Source organism: Pteropus medius, unplaced genomic scaffold (genome assembly GCF_902729225.1).
Source record: "Pteropus medius unplaced genomic scaffold, Ma_sr-lr_union100, whole genome shotgun sequence".
Lineage (NCBI taxonomy): Eukaryota > Metazoa > Chordata > Mammalia > Chiroptera > Pteropodidae > Pteropus > Pteropus medius.
This window is the reverse complement of record NW_024350325.1, coordinates 7,080,549-7,105,487: the sequence shown is the minus strand read 5'-3', so window position 1 is coordinate 7,105,487 and position 24,939 is coordinate 7,080,549. Positions and strand designations below refer to the sequence as shown.

General features: G+C 35.4%; 1 protein-coding gene across 1 annotated transcript in view; it reads right to left on the bottom strand.

The window, feature by feature from the left end:
• The window catches only part of RB1 (RB transcriptional corepressor 1), a 127,285-nt gene extending 109,996 nt beyond the window's left edge, over positions 1-17,289 (bottom strand). The window contains exons 1-2 of the mRNA XM_039839351.1: positions 16,981-17,289; positions 14,121-14,247 (exon numbers count right to left, since the gene is read on the bottom strand). Coding sequence (XP_039695285.1) covers positions 14,121-14,247; positions 16,981-17,108 — 255 coding nt within the window. The 5' untranslated portion in view covers positions 17,109-17,289. The remainder of the gene's footprint in view (positions 1-14,120; positions 14,248-16,980) is intronic.
• Between the last annotated feature and the right edge of the window lie 7,650 nt (positions 17,290-24,939).

The following is a 24,939-nucleotide window of genomic DNA, read 5'->3' as shown; positions in this document are numbered from 1 at the left end:
TCACTGTCTAAATATGTTGTTTTGTTGATGAAATTTGGATTATATTAAATTGAAAAAAAAGAAATACCAAATTATCTGATGTTCTATTAAACTGAAACTATTTGCTTACTCTTAATTGGAGATTACAATAAAGCTGAAAAGATATGATGTAATGTTACATTGTTTTGAAATCTCAATTATATGAAAGCTTTAGGAAAAGAATTTTCTAGATCGTCAAATTTATGGATAAAAAGCTCATCATTACCCAATTCTAAACTTTTCCTTAATTTTAGCTACTTGGGAAATATTTTAAAACTTATATTACAACTATACACTGACCAGAATGCTTAAAATTAAAAAGACTGACAATATCAAAGGTTGATGATAATATAGAACAATGGAACACTCAAATATTGTTGTTGAAAATTTAAACTGTTTTAGGAAACAAGTTCTTATATTTGGTAAGTTCTTATAAAGTTAAATATATACTTTCCATCACACTTACCAATTCCACTCCCAGATATTTATATCCAAGGGAAATGGACACTTTGTAGAAGAATGTTAATAGCAGCTTCATTCATAAAAACCCCAAACTAGAAAAAACCCAATATTCAAAAACAGGAGAATAGATCAATTGTTGTATGTCCATACAATGGAATGTTATTCAACAATAAAAAAAAAGTACTAATAATGACAGCATAGACAAATCTCAAAACTATTACACTGAGAAAAAGCCAGATACAAAAGGATACATACTGTGTGACTCCTTTCATATGAAATTTTAGAAAAGGCAAAACTAATCTTTAATCTCACAAAGTAGATCAGTGGCTGCCTGGGAACGGGAGTGTAGTTGTTGGGGAATGATAACAAAGGACAATGAGAGAACCTTCTGGAGTAATAAAAAATTTCTGTATCTCAATGGTAGTACTTACATGGTTAAATATCTTTGTCAAAACTGAACTGTTCGCTTAAAACTAGATAATTTTAGTACATGTAATTTATACCTCGATAAAGTAGATTCTGAAACTATATTACATATTATTTCTGAAACTGAACATGCAAAGTATATATAAATATATATTTTCCTTGTTATAATGACTGAAGTATATTTTAATAAAATGAAACTTCAACTTTTGTATATGTGTTTATATCAATATGATCAATTTCACAGGAACTACTGAGATGTAAAAGGTGGTTTGTCTCTATAATAAATAACCTCCCAAATACATGCTTTTTGAATTTTTATGGTTACTAATTAAATTGTTTTTGGTTTGCTTCTTTGCTGTCAGGCCTGTTGAACTTAACTGCTCTCACTATGTCTGCCTTCAACAACTCCAGTCTTTGGTTTTTACTCTTTTAAAGGTTGGGAAATGAAGTAACTAAAGATGTTAAAATCGAATGTTGTTTATTCGTTTTTCTAAAACATCAAATTTTATTAGGATGTAGCCAATACGATTCAATGCAAGCTCATTTAAAATCATAATATACCTAAATGAAATGCTGTATAAATAAGTTCTGATTTTTAAGGACCTAAAGAACTTTCCTATGAGCAAAATGTGTGAGCTTTATATCAGATGATTTATATTTGTTGCTGCTGTTCCTGTTGTTCTAGGTACATTCCAATTAACTCTATACTTAGATAAAGTGTTTTTCTTCTTCGTACACATTTATCTAGGAAAGAAACATAAATATCCCTCCTAAACTTGAGACTATTAATTGTTAAAGTTCTTATTCATCTATTTGACTTAGTTCTTTATGGAGGGAACCAGATTATAGATGAGATCAATGTTATGTAACTGGATGATTCATTCAACAGCAAATATTTTTGTGTATCTATGCAAAGGAAATGAATGACCAGTTTCCAACTAGGAGAGTCCTAGAAGTAAAATCTCTCGATTAAAATATTTAAGATTGTATATATGTTCTATATTATATGAAGTATGTAAGATTTTATATGTAAAATATATATAAATATATGGTAAGGGCTTGCATTTTAGTTATAACCAGTAACATCTACTTGGTCTGATCTTACACTTGGATGTCACCAAGATTTGCTAGGAAAAAAAAAATTAACAAAGCCATGATTATTAGAATCAACTACAAAATCTTACTCTATAATTAGTTTGTTCACTTTTTAAAACAGCCGATTTTATTAGAACATACTGAAAACAAAATTTAACAGTCATTTCATCTGGTAAATGCCTACATGAAAGATATCAAATTTACAATCATTTAAAAATCATATCTTTATCTTCACATAGGTTTCTTTGCATCTTCCAATTTATTTTCTTTTATGTTTTCCAAAACTTGAGATCTCTAATAATTTTTCAAAAAATTTTCATTATGCAACTGAAATGGCTATGAGTTTGGGAATACAGTGGTGAAACCAGAAACAAAAACAAATTTCTGTCTTTCTGGGACTTACACTCTATTATTTACATTAAGTACATGGATTTTAGTGTCGAACATTCAACAGTCTGAATACAAACTCTAGTTGTATAACTATGGGTAATTTGGTTAAATCTAACTAAACTTCAATTTCTACTAAAATGAGGATGTTAATAGTCTCTAATCATAGAACTAAAAGGAAACCAAAAGGATGCTCTTAATCAGCATAGTGCCTAGCATTGCACACACTGAAGCAGAGTTTACTATCATCAGCAGCATTATTATTTTCAGTGAATTTAGCGGTCATTCCACTAAACCATATCTGTCTCAGCACCATCCACTATCTGACCTTGTCCAAACCATAAATATCTATCCTTGGGAATACTGGAGTTTTGTATTTTTCTGTGTTTTCCTTTATTCTGTTTCTGTTTTTGTTTTTAAGAAAAAGGGTTCTTTGACCCCTAGCCCCTGTCAACCACTGATCTAATTTCAGTGCCTTTATCAGAATGTCATACAAATGGAATTACATGGTCAAATTAACAATTCTAAGCCCTCCTTACCTCCCACTTTGGATCACACTGCCTCCTATCTCCTTCAAGACCTAGTTTATTAATTCTCCCGTCTTTCATAATTTCTCCAACAGTTTTCTTTCTAAAATCTTCTTTCCTTTTGGTCACAAATAAGCTTATACTATCTTACGAAAAAAATAATATCCCAGGACATTATCAAGCTACTGTCTTCACTACATATTCAAACCTCTCACTATTCAGACACACTCTCACCACAATCACTCTCACAGGACACATATACTGCATTCGCTGAATACATCCTCTCACTATACAAGCACTAATCTACTGTAGCTATTCCCTTAGTCCTCAAAGATCTTTTTCTACTGAATAGCCTTTTTTGTTACATCCACAAAGACTTTTTATGTAGCATCTGACACTGTTCCAGTAAAAGTTTTTTCCTTGGCTTTTAAAAAACTTCAACACTTTCACTCTCTTTTCTTTAGCTCACAAATTTTTCAGTGATTCCTAATTCCAAGGATTTTCTCTACCACATTCTCTTTTCTTCAGCGATCTCATCCACTTCCATAGCACTTCCATTATCTCTATACAGATGATTCATATATCTCATTCTGCTCTCCAGCCTGCCTCTATTGGTCTCTTGAAATCCAGACTTTATTTTCCAATGGCAATTTTAAACCTAAAATCTGTAACTGATGTGTTTTCTTGAAAATTTAGATGAGAATTATGAAAAGAGCTCAGAACAGTACCTTAAAAACTGTTAGAAGAAAAGTAATTCTTCTTACTCAACCAAAAGGATCACCAAAAAAGAAATAATAAAACATGAAGAAGAAAAACAGGCAAAGGACAAGAAAAAAACAGTACTTTCCAACAAACGTATTTTGAAAATACTAAACTTCAGAATAGTGTCAGTTGAAGGACATTTTGTTAATATGCATTGAGATCCTTGAGAGTTCAGTTTTATATCTAAGAATTTATCCAATGAAAATAATTAGACAGGAGAGTCAAGACTTAGTGTAATAGATGTTCAAAGAATTATTTATAATGACAGAAACAGTAGAAAAAGCCTAAATATCTTAAAATAAGTTATGACAGAGCTGTATCATGGAATAATATAAACCCTTAAAACATTTAAAAGATTATAAAAATATGGGAAAATACCAAAAATATGTTGAGAAAAAAACACCAGAATACAAAATTCTGTGTTTATTCCGATTTTGTGAAATATTAAAAAGGTAAGACAAAATATATCAAAATGTTAATTATTATCTCTAAGTGTAAGATTACAAATGGTTTTCATTTTCTTCATTAATCCTGTATACATTTTCTAAATTACCTACAATTATAAAATAGGAGGAAAAGTAAGTCAATAAAAAAGTACTAAATTTATATAAAGCATAACAGAGAAAAATCAGGAATACTCTAGAGAAAAATCTTTAAAATATTAAAACTTCAATTATATATGTTGCAGTTTAAGTAAAAATCTACAATCAATATTTGAAGAGGCTACCTATTTAGCTATCACTTAGTTTAGTTCACTTGAACAACCCTAAGGATGACCCCTAATTAGTGAAGACTTGCATTTGCTTTTTTACAATGCATTAACTTATAAAAGAGCTCCACCAAGTGGTAACATAAATCATCTTGGAAACATCGGAAAATTTGGCGTTAGAAAATCAGGTTACCTTACTATTCATGCTATCATGAGTTAACTAGCAAAAATTTAAATTGTAATTTTAAAAGTTAAAAATACTATTCTAGTAAATCTCTACTTTTGAAAATATTAGTCACCACCAAGATGAAAATAGGCCATAATAAATGTTCTCTATGCCAAGGTCAAAAAGATATATCCTTACACTTGATTCATGAGACCGTAATTGAGTGATTAGCAATAAGTTTAAAAGTTAAATATATTACAGGAATGTATTAGAGAAATACAGAGGATAAAAGCTGCCTACTCCTGGATTTCTTCCTCACCAATATCTTATGTAGAACAAAAGGAATAACATGCTATGTCAGACAATCCCAATCTCCCCTCAACTTGTATTAGCTGACATCAATTAGTGTTAAGGACATTCTTTAATATGATCAGAAAAATTAAAATGCAAGAATAGCACAGCCTAGAAGAGAGCTGCAAAAGCTAACTTTACTTTGTACTCATCTCATTTTTTTGATACAATATACAGAGGTAGTAAACGCTAGTTGAATCAGTCATCCAGTTACACAATGGTTTCATGGGGAAAGGGGTAACTCCACTCCCAGAAAATACGAGAATTCATATTTACCTGGTGCTCAGCCCAAGACGTAAGCACCTGGGACCCCCTCCCTTAACAAGTTCTACAGAACTCAGTGGATAGGCCTATATGAGCACTTAACTGAACTGTGATTTACCTGCTTGATCATTTATTCATATCTCAACTAGTCTGCAAGCATTTTGAAGACAGAAGAATTATATCTAATTCACTGCTGTACTGCCCCACCCCCTCCAAGAGCTTCGTACAGTGTCTAGCACTAATTTGATGTTAAATGAGTTTTTTTTTGTTTTTTAAAGACAGAATGATTTTTTTTTCTTTACAATTTTTTCTCTTAGTATACTCAGGGAAACAAGCAGCAACTGAATCATCAGTACAAAGTGTAGGTAAGACTATTGGTTCTACTATAGTTTCTTCAGATCCCACTCACACATTGATAACAAACAAGTTAACTCACACAAAGAAGTGATATTACGGATCTCATTTTTTAACAGGTGATATAACACTGATCTGGAACTTAGTTTCTGGTGAAGCTCTCTCCTTAGTTTACTGAGTCAAAGGCCCAAATATGATCCAATCAAGAAGATATAAACATACAGGAGAGAAAACTGCCATCATACTCAAACAGCCACTAAATGGGCTTTTCTGTTAAAAACCTACGAAACTGATGTCTACTCCTCTTAGAAACAAGATTGAAAAACACTGAGAGAGGTCAATTTCTATAACTCATTCAATTATATGGATAAAAGGTATCTTCCAAAGTTTGCATGTTAATTCTTTCTAACAATATCACATATACTGCTTTTAAAAATGAAACATCACTAATGAATAAATAAGTCTGCATTAGAATGAAAGAGACTCAAATTAGAAAGGAACTGAAAGAGATCATTGGTCATCGAGTCCTGTGATTTGGGAGTTTCTAGAGTTCTAAGTCATAAAATGATAATCTTTGACAAATTTTCCAATATTCAAAAAAAGTTTATAGAACCTATATGTTTACTTTCAATAAAGCCTCAGTAACTAAAATAGCAAATACTTTGTTTTTTCTAGAATTCAATGTAGCATGGTTACACAATTTGCCTTTATGTTGATAAAAGGCAGTGGCCAGCAGCTTTGTAAGCCTTAAATAAAACTAAGAAAAATGATGACTTAATAAACAAAATTTGGAAGAGTTTCTGAAACAGACCCAAGATAGGAGAAAACTATAATGGGTATTTGGTGGGTTTTGAGTGCAATATAATTCTGATTCAACGTACCTTAAAAAATACTTTGTAGAATGAGAAAATCAAGGCATATATAAAACAGGTAAATTAAAACTGGAACAAGAATAGAAATGTTTGTTAAAATAATTTATTTTGAAACTTCCCTAGATATCTAGGTCTCATATAAACTTGCTTATCTGTGTATAGCTGAATACCAGAAAGAAATGACTACCAATCTGAACATCAACAATTATGACTATCAGGCCTCTAAAATTATTATACACATAATGATGCAACAAACTCCAAGTAGGATAAACTTAAAGAGTGTCAAACCAAGATACATTATAATCAAACCATCAAAAGACAAAGGGAGAATTTTGAAAGCACCAACAAAGAAGCAAGTCATCACATACAAGGGATCTTCAATAAGGTTACCAGCAGATTTCCCATTAGAAACTCTGAAAGCCAGAGAGCAGTGGGTTGATATATTCAAAGTGCTAAAAGAAAAAAACCGTCAGCCAAGATTGCTATATCCAGCAAAACTGTCCTTCAAAAGTGAGAAGAAATTAAGATGTTTTCAGATAAACAGAAGTTGAGGGAGTTCTTACTAGACATGCCCTGTGAGCAATGCTAAAGGGAATCTTACAAGTTGAAATGAAAGGACATAAGAGTAATTCAAAGTCATACGAAGAATTAAAGATCTCAGCAAAAGCAAATACATGAGCAATTATAAAAGTTATTCTTATTGTACTAATGGTATATAACTCTACTTTTTGTTTTCTGCATAGTTTAAGAGACTAATGCATTAAAAAATATTAATCTATGTGTTTGGACTCACAATGTTTAAAGATGTAATTTTGTGACATTGACAACTAGAAGGGGTAGGGACAGAACTGTTGAAGAAGCATAGTTTTTTATGCTATTGAAGTTAAACTGGAATAAATTGAAATTAGATTTGTTATAACTTTAGGATGTTAAATGTGATCCCATAGTAACTACAAAGAAAATAGCTAAAGAATATACATCAAAGGAAATAAGAAAGAAATGTAAATACTGAACTACAAAAAGCCAAGTAAACACAAAAGAATTACTGAAAACAGAAAATCTAAAAGAAAAATCAATGTAGCCAAAAGCTGGTTCTTCAAAAAAAGCAATAAAATCAAAAGCCTTATAGTCAGATCAACTAAAAAAAGAGAAAGAGAAAACAAATTACTCAAATCAGAAATGAAAGAAAAATATCACTACAGATCTCATGAAAATTAAAAGGATACTAAAGAAATTCTATGAACAATTCTGAGCCCACACATTTGAAAACCTAGATGAAATGGACCAATTCCTTTAAAGACACAATCTGCCAAAACTCACACAAGAAATAGATAATCTTACCAGAGGGTGGGAGGGAGGGAGTAAGAGGGAGGTAGATGGGGTAAAAGAGGTCAAAGAAGTGGTGACATTAAAGAATTAAAAATAAATAAATTTAATTAAAAAAAAACAAATAGATAATCTGAATAGATTGATAATCTATTAAAGAAATTGAACCAATAAGTAATAACCATTCGAAACAGAAAGCACCAGACACAGATAGATTCACTGGTGAATTCTAACAAATATGAAATTATACCAATTCTCAGTACTCTTTTTCAGAAGACAGAAGCAAAGGAAATAATTCCAAACTCATTCTATGAGGCAAGAATTACCATAATACCAAACCCGGACAGACATTACAAAGCTGAGGGGGGGGACAGGGGGACTACAGACTAATATCTATCATGAATATAGATACAAGAATCCTAAACAAAGTATTAGCAAATTGAATCCAACAATGTATAAAATGAATTATATACCAGGATCAAGTAGGAAAGTGGGATTTATTCTAGGTATGCAACATTTTAAATCAGTAAATGTGATCTATTACTCCAACGGATTGAAGAAAAATGATCATTATCAATAGAAGCAGGAAAAGCACTTGACAAAATCCAACACCATTCATGAAAAAACTCTCAGCAAACTATAAAGAGGAAGAAGTTCCTCAATTTGATAAATATCTACAAACAACCTACAGCTAGCATCATACCTAAGAAACTACAAGCTTTCCCATTAAAGATCAGGAATAGTCAAGGATGTTGCCTCTCATCTCTCCTTTTTAACAAATACTAGAAAGACAAGAAAAGATACAAGAAAAAATACTAGAAAGACTAAGACAAGAAAAGTGAATAAAAGGTGTACAGATTGGGAAATAAGAAATAAAACACTTTGTTTGCAAATGATATGATTGTTCATTTAGAAAATGAAAGAATCAACAAAAGAACTCCTGGAACTGATAAGTGATTATAATGAAGTTGCAAGATACAAGACAAGTATACGTAAGTCAATAGCTTTCCAACATATCAACAGCGAACAAGTGGAATTTGAAATTTAAAACATACCGTTCATATTAACACCCCAAAAATGAAATATTTATACATAATTCTAAGACTCAATAATGCCAAAATATCTTCCCAACTTGATCCATAGATTTAACTCAATCTCAATCAAAATCCCAGTAAGTTATTTCGTAAATATTGACACACTGATTCTAAAGTTTATATAGAGAGGAAAAAGATGTCAAATAGTCAACTTAATATCAAAGAAGAACAAAGTTGAAGCACTGACAGACACTACCCAACTTCACAAATTACTATAAAGCTACCGTAATTAATACAGTGTGATATCAGTGAAAGACTAACAAACAGATCAATGGAACAGATAAAGAGCCCAAAAATAGACCTACATAAATAGTCAAGTGATCTTTGACAAAACAGCAAAGGCAACACAATGTAGAAAAGATACATATTCAACAAATAGTACTACAACAACTAGATATCAACGTGCAAAAAAATTAATCTAGACACAAACCTGATACTCTTTACAAAAATTAACAGAAAATGGATCATAGAATTAAATGTAAAATACAAAACTATAAAATATCTAAAAGATAACATAGAAGAAAATCTAGTAGACCTTGGGTTTGGCAATGACTTATTTTTTCACTGAGATATAACTGAATAACATTATATTAGTACAGGTGTACAACATGATTCAATATTTGTATATATTGTGAAATGATCCCCACAATTAGTCTAGTTAATATCCATTACCATACAGTTACAAATTTTTTTATTGTAATGAGAATTTTTAGGATCTACTTTCTTAAGCAACTTTCGAATATACAATACAGTATTATTGATAGTCACCATGTCGCATTATTTATTTATTTAATAAGTCATCGCATGACTTATTTATAACTGGAAGTTTATACCTTTTGACCATCTTCACCCTTTTTGCCTATCCTCCACCCCATCTCTGACAACCACTAATCTGTTCTCTGTATCTCTGAGTTCAGTTTGGAGGGTTTTTTTTTTTTTTGATTCCACATATCAGTGAGATCATACAGTATATGTTTCTATGACCATTTTATTTCACTTAGCAATGCTCCCAAGGTCTATTTATGCTGTCACAAATGTTAAGATTTCTTTCCTTTTTATGGCTAAATAATATTCCTGTGTATGCGTGTGTGCATGCGTGTGTGACCTTTATAAGTTTATTAAGAAACCTCTTTATATTTCTGTAATATAACTTAAATGGAATGCCTAGAATTACTCCAATTCCAAACTATCTTTTTCCATTATCTTTCTAAATATAATGACCCAATTGCACAAAAATGAATGCCTCTATCAAAGGGAATATATTTGAAACCTCTTGAATGTATATTCAAGAGGTCTGAAATATAAGCACACACAAAACCTAAGAGGTTGACATTCAGACATGTTTTTTGCTTTAAAGATGAGCAAAGTGAGTCTTAGAGAATTAACTAATTTGCCTAAAAATCATATAGCTACAATATAACTAAATCAAAGTTTTCTGCCTTGACGTTCAAGGCCTTTTCCATTCTACCATGCTGCCATCCAAGATGCAGAAAGAAAACCAAAATTCTAACAACTGATTAACAGTAAGTCACAATATGAACAGCACTTCTGGCCAATTTCTTAATGGAAAGTCCCTTATTCACATGCTATAAACAACACAAACACAATCGAATCTTATGGCAACAATCACTTATTAAACATTTATATAAGAAGGAGAAAACACTTCTCTAAACAAAATACCACAAAACTTTCCTTAAAAGGATTAATATATGCTTCCATGTATAAACAACTTTTCTGACTCCTGAGAACTTAAAAATATGAATTGTAGCAAAAGTACCACATCAAAATCTTTACACATGCATTTAAAACTTCAACCATTTTAACTGATCTTTAAGTCCTCCTAAAAAACTGTATTAACATAAAATTTTCTGGGGGTAGTTCTTAAATCAAATTATTCTGTTTGCATGACCTAATAGAGGTACTTTGTTTACACTAATAAGTACTTTATATGCACAAATTTATTTAATCCACACAATAACTTCGAGATAAAGAAATTATTGTTTGTCCCTTTTACAGAAAGGAAAATTGAGGTTTAGAGATTTTAGGTAACTTGTTCAAGATCATGGAGCTAGTAAATGGTAATCTGAGACTTGAGTCAGTCCAGTCTGACGACAAATCCTTGCTCTTAACTCATCCTTTATTCCAATAAACATCATCTACTTTCAGTTGCCAAAAAGAGTTCCCTGTGTTACCACATTCCTCTTGTTTCAAAGAAGATAGCCAACTGCAACTAAAATAGCTGCTTTGAAATCAGGTTCATTTTGTCATTACATTGGCTTCTCAGCACACTATCACACTCTCCCTTAGAAATTATTGTATAAACAGAGGTTAAATCCTCAGGCCAACCCTCATAAATTTAACTATCACTTAATATTTCTACATAAAAATCTGGTGAATTACATAAGACAATATAACATCATCCTCTGTCATATCCCCAAAAAGGTACACAAAATCCCAAAGGTAACGTGAAATTCCTTTCTTGTCTTCCTCCAGTACACAACCAGGAATGATTTCACATGTTTTAGTCTCCATCATGAGCTCCGCCAGAAAATGAGATCTAAAATGTGCCAACTTCCATGAAAAGCAGGGCAAAGCCAGGAGAAGAAAAGTGTAGAGTAAGAAAATAGTAACATTTATTCGTACATGTATTCAAGTCTGAAGCCCACAAGGGCCTCCACGATTAAAACCATTACTGCTATACGGTTCAGTACAAAAAAGTTTTATGTGAACTAAACAGAAATCTAACCACCATGGTGTACCACTTGCAAAAAGATTTGGAACATAGGCCACTTATAAATTCAAGACTACCTATATTCACTAATTCTCTCTATAATCAGGTACCCCTTCCTAACTTCCTGAAAACTGAAAGCCTAGTTTTTATGGAAGAGAGAAAAGTGAAAGAGCCGACTCCCTTTATTGCATATGTATAAAAACAGCTTTGTACATGAAGTATACAAATCAATGTTTATATATTAGATGCTCTGGGATGATAATACCAAAGTCATTCTTCCTAGATACTTCAGTATTCCTCCTTTTTTAGTAAGAAGTTCTAGAACATGTTCAGATCTTCGGAATTATGGGCCTCATTTTCTCTTTTTTATTACCAGATGCTACGGACTGAATACTTGTATCTTCCCCACATTCAAATGCTGAAACCTAATGCCATAGTGAAGCTATTAGGGGATCGGGTCATGAAGGCAGGACCCTCATGAATGGGATTAGTGCACTTATAAAAGAGGCAAGAGAAGCTCCTACCCTTTCTGCCATGTGAGGCCAGTGACAAGGCACCATCTATGAGTCAAAAAGCAGGCTCTCACCAGACACAAAATCTGCCAGAACCATGACCTTGGACTTCCCAGCCTCCAGAACTGTGAGAAATAAATTTCTTTTATTTATAAGCTACCCAGTCTACGTTATTTTTTTATGGCAGACAAAATAGAATGATACCACAGATTTTTTTTAAATGGTTTTAAATATTTATTTTTATGGGATGTATATAAACATATTTTGCTTTGTTGATCTAATCGTTAAAAAGAGACAGATGTACTCCAATTCAGTGCTGATGAGAAATTAAATTTAATAAAAGTGATTGTCTGGAGTGCAATTTAGCAATAATTACCAAGACTTCATATCTTTTGACTCAGTAATTCAATTTCTGAGACTTTATTCTAATAATTGGAGATTCATTCATTTAACAAATTATCAAGGACTTATTTTGTGCCAGGCATTATTCTTATGAATAAGGATATTTATCTCATTATTTTATAGAGCAAAAAATTGGGAAAAAAATAAACGTCTAATAATAGTAGAGAGGAGGCAAGAGAACTAAAATGTTAAATCAAGCTAGATTGAGACTGCAATATGCTGATCAGCCCTTTGGCCAGAACAGGAGGAAACCTGTAGAACAAGGTAAGATTTCTGCTGGGATTGTTAACATACCATTTACCCATACCATCAAGGGAAAACAGGTAAACAGTCTTTAAGTTGTGCCCTACACAGAACAAAATCATTCATTCCTTATGGCTAAAACCATGGGGAACTGATGAATCAAAGGCTGAGAACTGCCAGCGGGCCTTTCGCACTACATATTCTTGCCTTTTCATGCTACATTCTCTTATCCTTTCTCACTGTATGCTCATACTATCAAAGGAAAATGGGTAAACGAAGTCTTTAAACTGTAATTCAAAGAAACTAAAGAATGATATATAAATTCCCTGGGGGTCTCTCTATGTCTTTTTCTCAGTTCCTCTCAGTGTTTTTTCCTCTGTTCCTCTCACCTTCTCCGTCTCTATTGTCTCTGTTCCTGATTCTCTCTCAGGCACTCTGCCTCTGAGAGATCACTCTGTCTTCGGAGCATTACTCCTACTTTAATAAACTTTCCTTTGAATTCTTACTTGCACTCAGCCAAAAATCTCTCTCTCAGTACAGGACTTGAGCTTCCCGCCACTCAGGGAAATTTGCCCTGTCCTGAATCAACAGTAAGCGTTAATAAATTAATATACACCTAATGGATGAAATAGTACACCACCAAAGGATACTACATTATTAAATATCAAAAAAAAAATTTTAATAACAAGAAAATACTCAAGATATGTTAAGAAAAATATTTTAAATTAAGATGCACTATATGTAACTACATATAACTATATATAAGTATATGTCTGATTCCAAATCTGTGATTTAGATCTTATTAGCCAGGGACCTTGGTCAAGTTACTTAACCTCACTCTACTTCAGTGTCTTCACCTATAAAATGAAGATTTTACATAATACATGTAAAATATTTTATATTTCACATCTCAATGGATTGTTAAATGACCAATTTGCAAAGTGCTTACTATGTCCCCCAGTACATATAAAGCCTAGTAATTATTTGCAAGTGTTATTATTATAAACACACATATATGCAAAGAAAAAAATAGAAGAAACATATCAAAATATTATCAAAGATCTTGAATTCTAACAAAACAAATTCGAAGACTTTGTTGGAAATCTGAACACTCACTGCATATCAGAAGGTATTAAAATTTATTTTATAAGGCATGGCTTTGTTTTTTAAAAAATTCTTTATATCACAGTGAAATATTTATAAATAAAATACATTTAAGATTGGCTTTAAAATACTTCAGTAGTGGGCTTATGTGGGGGGAAATATTTTTTAATGTTACTGGAGGTAAATTACTTCTGGGTAATAGAATTACTACTAGCTTTTCTTTATATTTTTCTATTTTCCAAATTTTCTTAAGTGATCCAAAATTATTTTTTAAATGAGAAAAATGTGTTTAAAAAATTTTAGAAAAGTCCTTACCAATACTCCATCCACAGATGAAACTTTCTCCCAAGTTAACCAAGCTCTTTCTCTGACATGATCTGGTATCTTTAATTTCTGACATAACGCAGTAAAATCAGGTTCTTCAGTTTCTTCAAACTCAAGCCTACCAAATAAAAATATACATATAATAGGCACATACTTACAAACTAAAATAATCAAGCAAACATTTGTTTCAATGGTTTGTATATAATGGCACTATTCTGAAAGACAGAACCACTAAATACTTTAAGGATCTTATTTATCTTTGAAAAAAAAAATTACTTAGAATTTAAACATGTTTTGTTTTGTTTTGTTTTTATAGTCTTTCTACAATAAGGATACCACAAGGATACCACACAGTGAAAAATGCTTGCTGGCCTGGTGAAACACATACCCTTCAGAGCAGCAAAATAGCTTTGTGAAGGAAAGTAAGTACAATAGCTAAAGCTGTTTGGGAAAATTGAGATAACAATAATAGCAAGAAGAGGAAAGCCCATTATTACAGAATCGATTCACTATCAGTGACTTTGCTAAAATACAGTCTATACTTATCAATGTTTCATAGAATCTCTTTACCTACTAGCATTTCTTACATGATAATTAACTTGACATAAATTATTCCTATGTTTATTTCAGTCTTTTCTCTTAGCTCTTCCTTAACCAAGACAGGCAGTTAATAAATTCTTGTTGGCTAATTCTTTTTCATTCGTTCGATGTCTACTTGACATCTAATAATAAAATTATGTGGAATAGCTAATAATTTTGTATATTAATAGTATGTATAATACTTTGTTTTACAGATAAGTACCAAATCAGAGAAGTTAAAGCATTCACCTGAGATCACAGCCAGTAAATGGGAAACCCTGATATAAACTCACAGTCTAACTTCATAATCCATGCCCTTGACCACTATTCCAGACTGCCAACTCTCTATAATTAATTTTTAGTTATCTCAATAATGAAGGTGGCATGCTGTTATCAGTGAGAGTTTCCCTTCCAACTAATCATTTAGGCCAGAGATAACACAACAGAAACACGATCTCAACCTTCAAGGTAGAAATGGACTCTGTCACTGGAAGTGACATTGAACTAGGCCCTAAATAATTTTCTTGGCTTTGGATCTCCAGGCAGTGTTTCTGTTCTTGGTTAGCAGTTATCTACAGAGTTCAATTGCCCATGGTAATCTACAGAGTTCGATTGTCCCATATCTTTTGTGGGTATAGGTAATCAAGAACAGACTATCTTGTATGGTTTTGACTTACAGGAAGAGAACTGATGATAGTTTCTTCATTTAAAGATGAAAAAAAAAAAAAAAAAAAAAGTCCCAGGTGACAGCCAGAACTTCAATATTTCTGATTATCCTACAATCATCAAGATCGCTTCCAAAGTTCTGGGGATAACATGGAACGCTTTACTAGAGTAGACTCTACTGCTCTTTCCAAAGGGAAACTTTCAAATATTGGAAACATCAGAGTTTAATCAGAAGCTAAAGTAATGGTTTCTCCCAGAACAACCCCAGACTTTTTTTTTTTTTTTTTAGTGGTATGATTTTTAATTGACCTATAAGACAATCTTTTTAAATATACGAATTTTTAATAGCCTTTCATAGGCCATTTCCAAAAGCCCATTCCAATCTTTTACAGTTTGTCCTGAATTCTGTCAGTGTCTGGGGAGGTGAAAGAAACAAGACTTGGCAATGGAGGGAGGGAGTGTTGAGGGACAGAAAGGAATCCCATTCCCCTGCACTGAATATGTAGTCTCAAATTAGGGCCAGTGCTGACTATAATGACAATTACACTCTTTCGATCTTAGCTTCTCAATCATATAGCACCACAATCAAGAAAAATAAGATGTTGCAATACAATACATATCTCCCTGTCAAGTTCTACTCCATTATCATAGCCTTTCTTAAATTCCATTTCTGGTTTTAAAAAAAAAGTTTCATGTGAGCACATGAACACTTATTTTGTACCCAAACAAAAAAAAAGGTGGGGCGGGGAGGGCAGGGGAAGGAAACACCCTTGCTGGCTCAACCCCAAAAGGCAAAAAGGAAGAAATAATTAGACATCCTGAAGCAGGTTAACATGCAAGAGTTTCATGCAACAAGAAAAGTTTAGAAACTTTTAAGCACTTAGGCTAAACGTCTCACAAAACTTTTGTTCATACACCAGTTCCTCTAGTTATGTTCCACAAGTCATTATCATGGCTGTGTAACCCCAAGACCTCAAAGCACTGTTGTCAGAGAACCTTACAAAGCATTTCAGCGGCGCACCCTGGGGGCAACTGACACCCAGGAGCCTGAACTTCACGTCCAATGGCGTCTCTGCAGCAGCGCCCAAGGCCTTTCTGGTTGGCGTTTCCCAGAACTAAGCCTCAGATGCAGTTTTGCACGCCCTGAGGAAAACACTTCCAACTGTTGCATCCCAAGAGACCAAAACAGAAAGTCAAACGGCCACCTGCGTACTACAAATCTCAACAGGAGAAAATCTTTCTACCAAACATGCTTTTTTTTTTTTCCCCCTCCAGTTTGCTGGGACCTCGAAATTACCCGCCGCCTGCGAGCCTCCAGTCTCGCGGCACCTGTCACTTCGCTCAGGGACTCGAGCCCCACCCGCCCGACACCTGTCAAGCTGGAGCCGAGACCCCTCCCGGCTGCCTTCCCCTCGCTCCCGAACCCAGGCCCGTCACCCTCCTCCAGGCGCTCCGCGTCTGTGGGGGACAAGGAGGGACCCTCATCCCGCCGGGACCTGGCCCCCAGCGGAGACGCGCCCCGGCCAGACGCGACGGCGCCCGCCGCGACGCATCCTCTGGGCGTCTTTCCCGTGTGCCGGCCGCCGCAGCGGCTCTGCTCGCTTACCTGGCCAGAGGCAGGTCCTCGGGGCCACTGTCCTGTTCGGGGTCTTCCTCAGTAGGGGGTGGCGGCGGCGGTGCCGGGGGTGCGGCGGCGGAGGCGGCGGCTACTCTCCGGGGGGCTTTGGGCGGCATGACGCCTTGCCCGAGCAGGAGCCGACGAGCGGTGAGGAGGGCCGGGTAGGGAGGACTCGCGCACGTCGGGGCACACCCCCGTCTTCTCCCGACTCCCGTTACAAAAATAATTTGAACGTCCCCTGAGAAAAACCCGACAAGCCCTCCCCCGCCCGGCAACCAAGCACCGCGTCCAACCGCGGGAAAACGTCACTTCCGCCTGCGGCGTCACGTCCGCGAAGCTCCCGGGCCCGCCGGCGTCGGGAGGGAACTGGGGCGCCGGGTGGTGCGCTGGGTGGGGGCGCGAGGCCGGGCGGGCCCGGCGGGCTGGGCGGGGAGCCCGGGCCTGAGTCCAGGCGCCTTCCTGAGGCCGCCACCGCGGCCGCCTGAACCTGTCTCTACCCGGCACTCCCCATTCCAGGCACGGGTGCTGGTAACGGTGCACTGACTGTCTGGGGGGTGAGATTGGGCCCCATCTCCATCTGTGGGTGGATCAGGGGGTGCAGCTGAGGCTCCGCCGGGACTATCAGGCGAGTGCACCCTCGGCGGGCACTCCCCTCCCCTCCGTGGGCGGCACCCTCCCTCTCCACTACACTCCTCCCACCCAATCCGTTAAGGAAAGTTAGCCAAAACAAAAATAAATATTGATGGAACCCCCTAATAGGGGCCGAACTCTGCCAATCACTAGGCGATACAGATTGTAGGACAATTATTGGGCCTTTTAGGTATCACTGGTTAAGGGGAGAGAGGAAGACTGTGGGTAAATAACAGATTAAAGTGTGATAAATGTTTTAATAATGGTATAAAAACGAGCATCTTCAGAGGAGCAGTGGCTATTAAGTAGAATTTACTAGGGATATGTGACATTTGAGGAAGGCTTATAATGAGTAAAAATTAAATGGAATAAGCATTGATAAGAAAGACACTTTAAAATAGAGTTAGTGAGCTATTAGAGAAGTGGGGCTTATGCACTTCTTGTGCTTCATTTCTTGGAGCTGCTATTACTTTGCCAAACTTGCTAAACTCAGTTCAAGGCCCAGCCATAAACATCTAGGAAGAGTAACTGCTACATGGACATAAATGAACTTTACTTCGTCGGTTTTTTTCGTCCCCCTCATTTGCATATAGGAACTAACCAATCCCCGTAAGTACCCAACAATCCTTCATTTGCATGAAAGAATTACATTTTGTTATTTCTGCCTTTATAAACACTGCCTTTCTTTGTTCTCTACAAAACACAGTTTGTGTGTTGCTACCTGATTCTGGGTTTCTCAGATTCTAATTCTTTTTTAAGACCCCTAAATAAACTTAATTTGCTTTACAGCCTCAAATCTTTATTGGTTAACATTACATACCACGGATTATGCTGGCCATTTTACATAATTATCTTTATACTCAGAAACAATTTTTTTAAGTGAGTAACAGTTGATATTATTCCACTTTCCAGATGGTGAAACAGGCCCAGAGAAGTTAATTTGCCCAATGTTCCAGAGCTAATAGGTGGCAGAGGATTTTAACCCAGGTTTATTTGACTCTTCCTATCCATTACATGTGTTATTAAAGAAAACACCCAGAAGAGAGAAGCAGCATGTGCAAAGCCAGAAAGACATCAGAGAACAGCTTGCTGGAACTACCACCATGAAACATTGTCTTAGAAACTGTCTCTTCTGTCACTCGATATTTACTTATAGTAATAGATTGTCTAGTCTGAGTACGTGTTCTTTCTTTGGCAGATGCTGTGGATTGATTGCCTCATCAGAACTTCCCAACTGAGGTGCTGTGAATAATATACAGCTGTGCTCTGATGTGAATCCCATTATCCTTGGAACTGCTGAGCAAGACTGAGGCAACAGGAGCCTTCAGGCAAGTCATGGCTGCAAGCTTCTTGAGTTGATCCCAGTGAGTGGTACAGTGGATAACCATTTTCTATGTATACCATGACAGGTGCCAGGCTCTCAAAAGGGTTGGCAATCATTGGGCTACTCAGTAGTCCAGGTGTATTTGTAAGCCAGCTATATCTGCTTAAATTCAGAAACCCTCTCTTGGGGGCCAAAAGTTTATCAGAAGATAGGATCCATATGCAGTCCCAGCTAGAGAGAGCAAATACCATCAAAGGGGTAATCCTATTCACCATACCCAGGATTAATGGAGGCGGGAGCTCACAATGCAGTTTTGGTTGTTATAAGATCAAAGGTAGTCTGCTGGGAACCTGCTAAAATGAGATACAAAGATGACACAGTTCTTCTATTCCTTAACTATTATAAGGATATAACCCTCACAATTGCTGCAGCCATTGGGACCTAAGATAAGCTGACTTGATAAAGCAGAAATGTTAAGGATGGTACAGTAAGAATATCAAAAAATATGAGTCTTCAGTGACATAACTGAGCCTCTAATTTAACCAGACTGTATCATAATACATTCAGCTCCTTCACGATGGAGACCAAATTATCGCTGTAGCCTTAGTACCTAGCACAGTGTTTGACATACAATAAATGTTTGTATGCTGAAAGTGAGGAGGGTAGGAGAGCACAGGAAAGTTCTGGGAACTAAAGTAAACTCTCTTCATATGTAGGTATGACTTGCTTTATTAAACTCAGTTTATCAATATCTGGATTTACTACAATTATTATAAATCAAGGAGAGATTTATATTGGTAAATATTATATTTATATATATATAAAATCTTTACCATGGATTAATTTAACTGTGCCCTACTACATTTAAAATCCTTACACACAACTTAGGAACAGTCGAGTCAGTTAAAATCCTTGCATCCCCACACAGCTTTCTGTTGCACTACCAAAGAAGTATTAGAACTTCTGCAGATTTTTAAAAGAAGCTTCTTCCCCTGATCTTCCTCCATCTCCATAGTAGTCTTAAGATTGCCATTAAGAACAAATAAAATCTTTCTTAGATTTTCTATCTGGAGATAGAACTTTTTCAGCTGGAGGCCCTTTCAGTGATACCAGATTTTTCCTTTTCTCTTTTTTTTTGGTATCCTCTAGTCCTTTAACTTTTTTCACCACAAGGTACCACACTATTTCCATTTCTTTACCATCTAGCTTCTTGAAAAGGTAGTCCCCATTCGTTTTCTCTACTTCACCTCGGCTTCCTAGCGCCTGGCTCTCTTCTACTACCACCACCAGCACTCCACTGAAATCACTCTTTCAAAGATCACCAGTGTCCGAATTGTCGATTCATTACTTCTTTTCGGTCCTCACTGTACTTAACTTTTCTGGCAATTAACACAGTTATCCGCTTCCTCTTTCTCAAAACCTCCCTAGTATTTCAAAAATTCTTGGTCTCCTTGTTCTCCTCTTCCCTTCTGTTGCTTCATCAATTCCTCCATTAGTTCTTTCAGTCTCTACAATTCAGGTTTCGTAGAGCAGTACTACTCAAAGTGGTCTTTGGACCACTGCCAGTTTGCAAACTGCTTGTGTTTGATCCACAAAGAGATAAGTACAGATCCACAAAGAGATAAGTACAGAACTTAAGAATAAATGCTTAGCAGCATTTATTTTGATATTTCATCAATATCCAAGCACCTGATTGTTGGACACCTCTCATTAAAAGAGTATAGAACAGTTCAAGGGTTCTCCAACTTGTTTGGTGAGTTACAGGTAGCATGGCTGCGTCTTCATCATGTGCATAATGACAGGACCACATTATAAGGAAAGAAATTTTAAGGTTAGTTTGTCAACTGTGACCCAAAACTGAGTGAAAATCTGTGAAATTTATATTTATTTACTTTTGTAATGTTATTTTTATTAATTTAAATTTTAATCAAGCCTGTTTTTTGAAATTCATGGCTAAATTAAGGAAGTAAAATATGTGTCATTTCTTTTTATTTAATCCTAAATTATAGATGACAAAATAAGCCTCACTGTCCTATTTTGTCAAGAAAAGACACGTCAGTAATGGGTTAGTAATAATAGTAGTAAACCAAATAATGACTAAAGAAGTGATTCCAAAGAATTAAAGACCTAAGTTTTTATACTAACTTAACTCAGAATTGTATTTACATATGAAATATTAAGAAACTAATTTTGAATTTGATGAAACATTTTGAATTTTTATTTTCCATGAAAATAAACTCCACACATAAGAAATTCATGGATATAGAATCCATTTCTCTCATCGAAGGATAATTTAAATGTAACTATAACCTAATAGAAATTTTTGGAACTGACTACTGATAAAGAGTTGAAAGTGAATTTTAAAAATAAGGCATCGTTTGCTTTATTTTAGATAAAAATTAAAAATGAATATTCTGAGCTTGCTGAAATTTCTTTTAAATCTCTTCTTCCATTCCCTGAAACACACCTTTGAGAGGTCAATTTCTCTACTGTGAGTGTTGTTAAAGAAAACATAGAACATAGTTTAGCTTTAGTGCTAGTGACATTTGTCACCAATCCAATCTAAATTAGATAATTTAACAAGCAAAACGCAGTCATTTGTCATGTTAAAAACTTTAAATATTGACAAATTTAAAATACTAAATATTGGTTATAGTATTTAATATGGAAATTGCTACTTCATTACCAAGATTTTGTTTAGTTGTTATGACTGGAATGATCAAAACTTAAGAGTATGTTAACAGTCCTCTGTATTAATCATCTGTATGTACACTTTCAGTGAACAAAATACGGTTTTTGTAGTTTTTTAATCTTGTGTTATTTTTTATTTTAATTATGTTTTCTGAAATGTAATTTATGTCTGTTAAAAATACTAAAAAGTAAGCTGTATGAGATGTGCCTTTTTTGTTTTCATTTTTCTAAGACTTTTAAATTTTTTATTTTCCAAAAGTATCAATTCATGAAAAATCAGAAATTAAAAAGAAAAGAGAGTTTCTTTACTGATAGTGTGAGATAGCAATGGCCAAAAAGATCTTCAACCTTCCTCTCTTCTTGCTCTATTTCATTACCATGATTTAAATCATCTCCCATATGTGTGTGCTCTTAGATCTTTCAGGAGTCAAGAAACAGAGACCTGCTCAGTTTACCTGAATTATTCAGTGTAAATAATTAGTTTGGTGGTAGGGGAGTGAAGAAGACAACAAAAAGAGTCCCTTCTGCTACACTCAGGGTCTCCTCCTTCCTGCCACTGCAAATGTTGTTGTTCTTTATTGCTTTATGCTGTTCTCTTGCCACAATGACCTTCTCTCCATACCACCCATTCACACTCTTTAGGAGAGAGCATATGATTGATTCTCCCAGTAAACTGTAATTTACATTAGCAGGACCAAATAACATAATTTGCAGGGCCCAGGGCAAAATGAAAATACAGAGCCCCTAGTTCAAAAATTATTAAGATTTTCAAGATTGTGACAGGAGAACATTAAACCAAGCACAAAGTCCTTCTAACTGCGTGATTCACAATCCCATAAAGTAAGCCTGTCCATGAGTGTAGGTCTATATCTGTTCTACTAACTAGGGTGTCCCCATGCCTAGCATGTGCCCATGGCTCTGAGCAATCAGCTGGGCTTGATACCAAGGGATAGTTAGTTTGATATTATACTACTATATTAGTTTCTCCTCCTTCCCTGCTCACTCCCTTTTGTTTTGACTCTTGTTTCTCTCAAACTGCACTCAGGCTCTATTTTCTAGAGAACCCAAGCCAAAAGACTTGGTACCAAGAGTGTCCTGTAGACACTCAGGATGGGGTATTGGAGTTGGGTTATTCACTAATCTCAGGGTGATAAAGACCCTTGGCATAGTAAGAAGGTAGTAAGTGGGGCCACACAGTGATATCATAATTACTAAGGCTTCCCACCCGTGTCCAGTTGGGATGTAGTGCCGGTAGAAGGTGGGGAAATAAAAGTGTGGTAGCCACGGTGCTTGAACAGTATGGGGAAATAATTTTAAGGATTCTGGATGGGATAGATTCTGTCAGTGGAACTGTATACCTTGCAAAAAAAAAATGATACCTCGGGACAGCCAACTGTCACCTTAAGGCACACTGAGAAAGCCAGAGGGCCTCTATTGGCAGTTTTTCCTTAAAGACTGATCTCCTATAGCCAAACTATGCTAAAAATCAGGCCCAGGATCTGATTGTAAGGGCAGCAGAGCTGAAAAAGCAACTAAATACATAGCCTTCCATTGTCTCCTATGTCCACATCTGGTTCCTGAAAGGGAAAAGAAACCTAAGACGTAGAATGGGACATTTGAGCAGATAAGCCTGACAATATTGAACCCCTAATTCTCCCCTGAACTTGTCAGGTACTGGAAAAAAAATAAGTGGCTCTTGGGAGGTGGGGTGCAGGTCAATTTTAAGTTACCAACATAATATCACCAAACTCAGAATTAAGAAGAGATATGCAGTTGGCTCCTGCAAGCTGATATGAGCCAGCTTTAACCCACAAGTGACCTGAAACTTCCCGCTGTCAAAAGCAGCACCTTGTCAGAGGAGAATAGTCTTCTTTTGCCTGTAAATCATGCAATGACTACTGAAGCAAGTGGCTCTCAAAAGAACTTGTGGCCATTTGCCAGGGTAACTACACTGGAAAAAAATACCCAGAATCCTCAAGAACTGTTAGATACAAGGTCTGAACTGACACGGATACCATCATTATTCTCCAGTTAGAATGGGGACCAATGGAGTTTTGGCTCAACCCCAAGTTACAGTGGGTCTAACAGGTCTATGAACACATTCTACAAACACCTACGAAATGTATAATTAGGATAGATAATCTAAATGGGTGGCAAAATCCTCGAGTTAGTTCCTTGACCTGTGGAATAATAGCCATTACAAAAGGTTGGTCATATAGAGGTCCCTGAAACTATGACTGTTATCCCCAACCAAGATAGTAATTCAGAATCAAGACAGCATCTTAGGAATAAGTGCAAAGATTTATACTACTATCAAAGATTTAAAGGACAGAGAGTTTGTGGTTTTCATTGTATCCCCATTCAATTCTCCTGTCTGATCCCTGCAAAAATGAGATCGTGGCAGATGACAGTAGACACCATAAACTGAGCCAGGTGATAGCCCCAGTGGAAGCTGCCATGTGATATCTTCACTGGAGCAGATCAATATAGACTTTGGCAGTTGATATACAGGTTATTAATTGGTAAATGTGATTTTCTTGATTCCCATCAGTGGGAAGAATCAAAAGCACTATGCCTATATATACAAAGAATATGAGCAAACATTTACTTTCTATCCTCAGAGCTCTTTTAACTCTTCTGTCTTCTGTCCTGGTGAGCATGAAGGGGCAAGTACTCTAGATTAAAGTTTCTCAAGATATCTGTGGTGAAGGACCAGTTTTGTTTTTCAATCTATCTTAGAGCAAACTTTTAGAAAATTACTGAACTTGAACATTATATACATTGCTGTACATGCAGATCACCACATGAGTTTGACAATAACCAAAATGATCTATACTCTAATGAGATGAATCTTATTTTTTTTTTTTAGATTTTTAAAATTTATCTATTTATCTATTTATTTATTTATTTTAATGGTGACATTGGTTAATGAAATCCAATAAGTTTCATCTGTACACTTTAACAGTAAGGCATATATATATTTACACTGTGTTCACTTTTCACAGTTAGATTTCTTTCTATCACCACATATTTGACCCCCTTTACCCTGTCTACCTCCCTCCTCCCCCACCTCCTTACCCTCTGGTAACCACTAGTCTATAGTCCATGTCCATCAGTCTCTGTTTGTCCTGTTCATTTGTAGCTTTTAAGCTTATAGCCCACATATAAGTGATATCATGTGATTTTCGACTTTTTCTGTCTCGGTTATTTCACTTAGCATGATTACCTCGAAGTCTATCCATGCTGTCGCAAATGGCAGTATTTCATCTCTTATGGCTGAGTAATATTTCATTATTTTTATG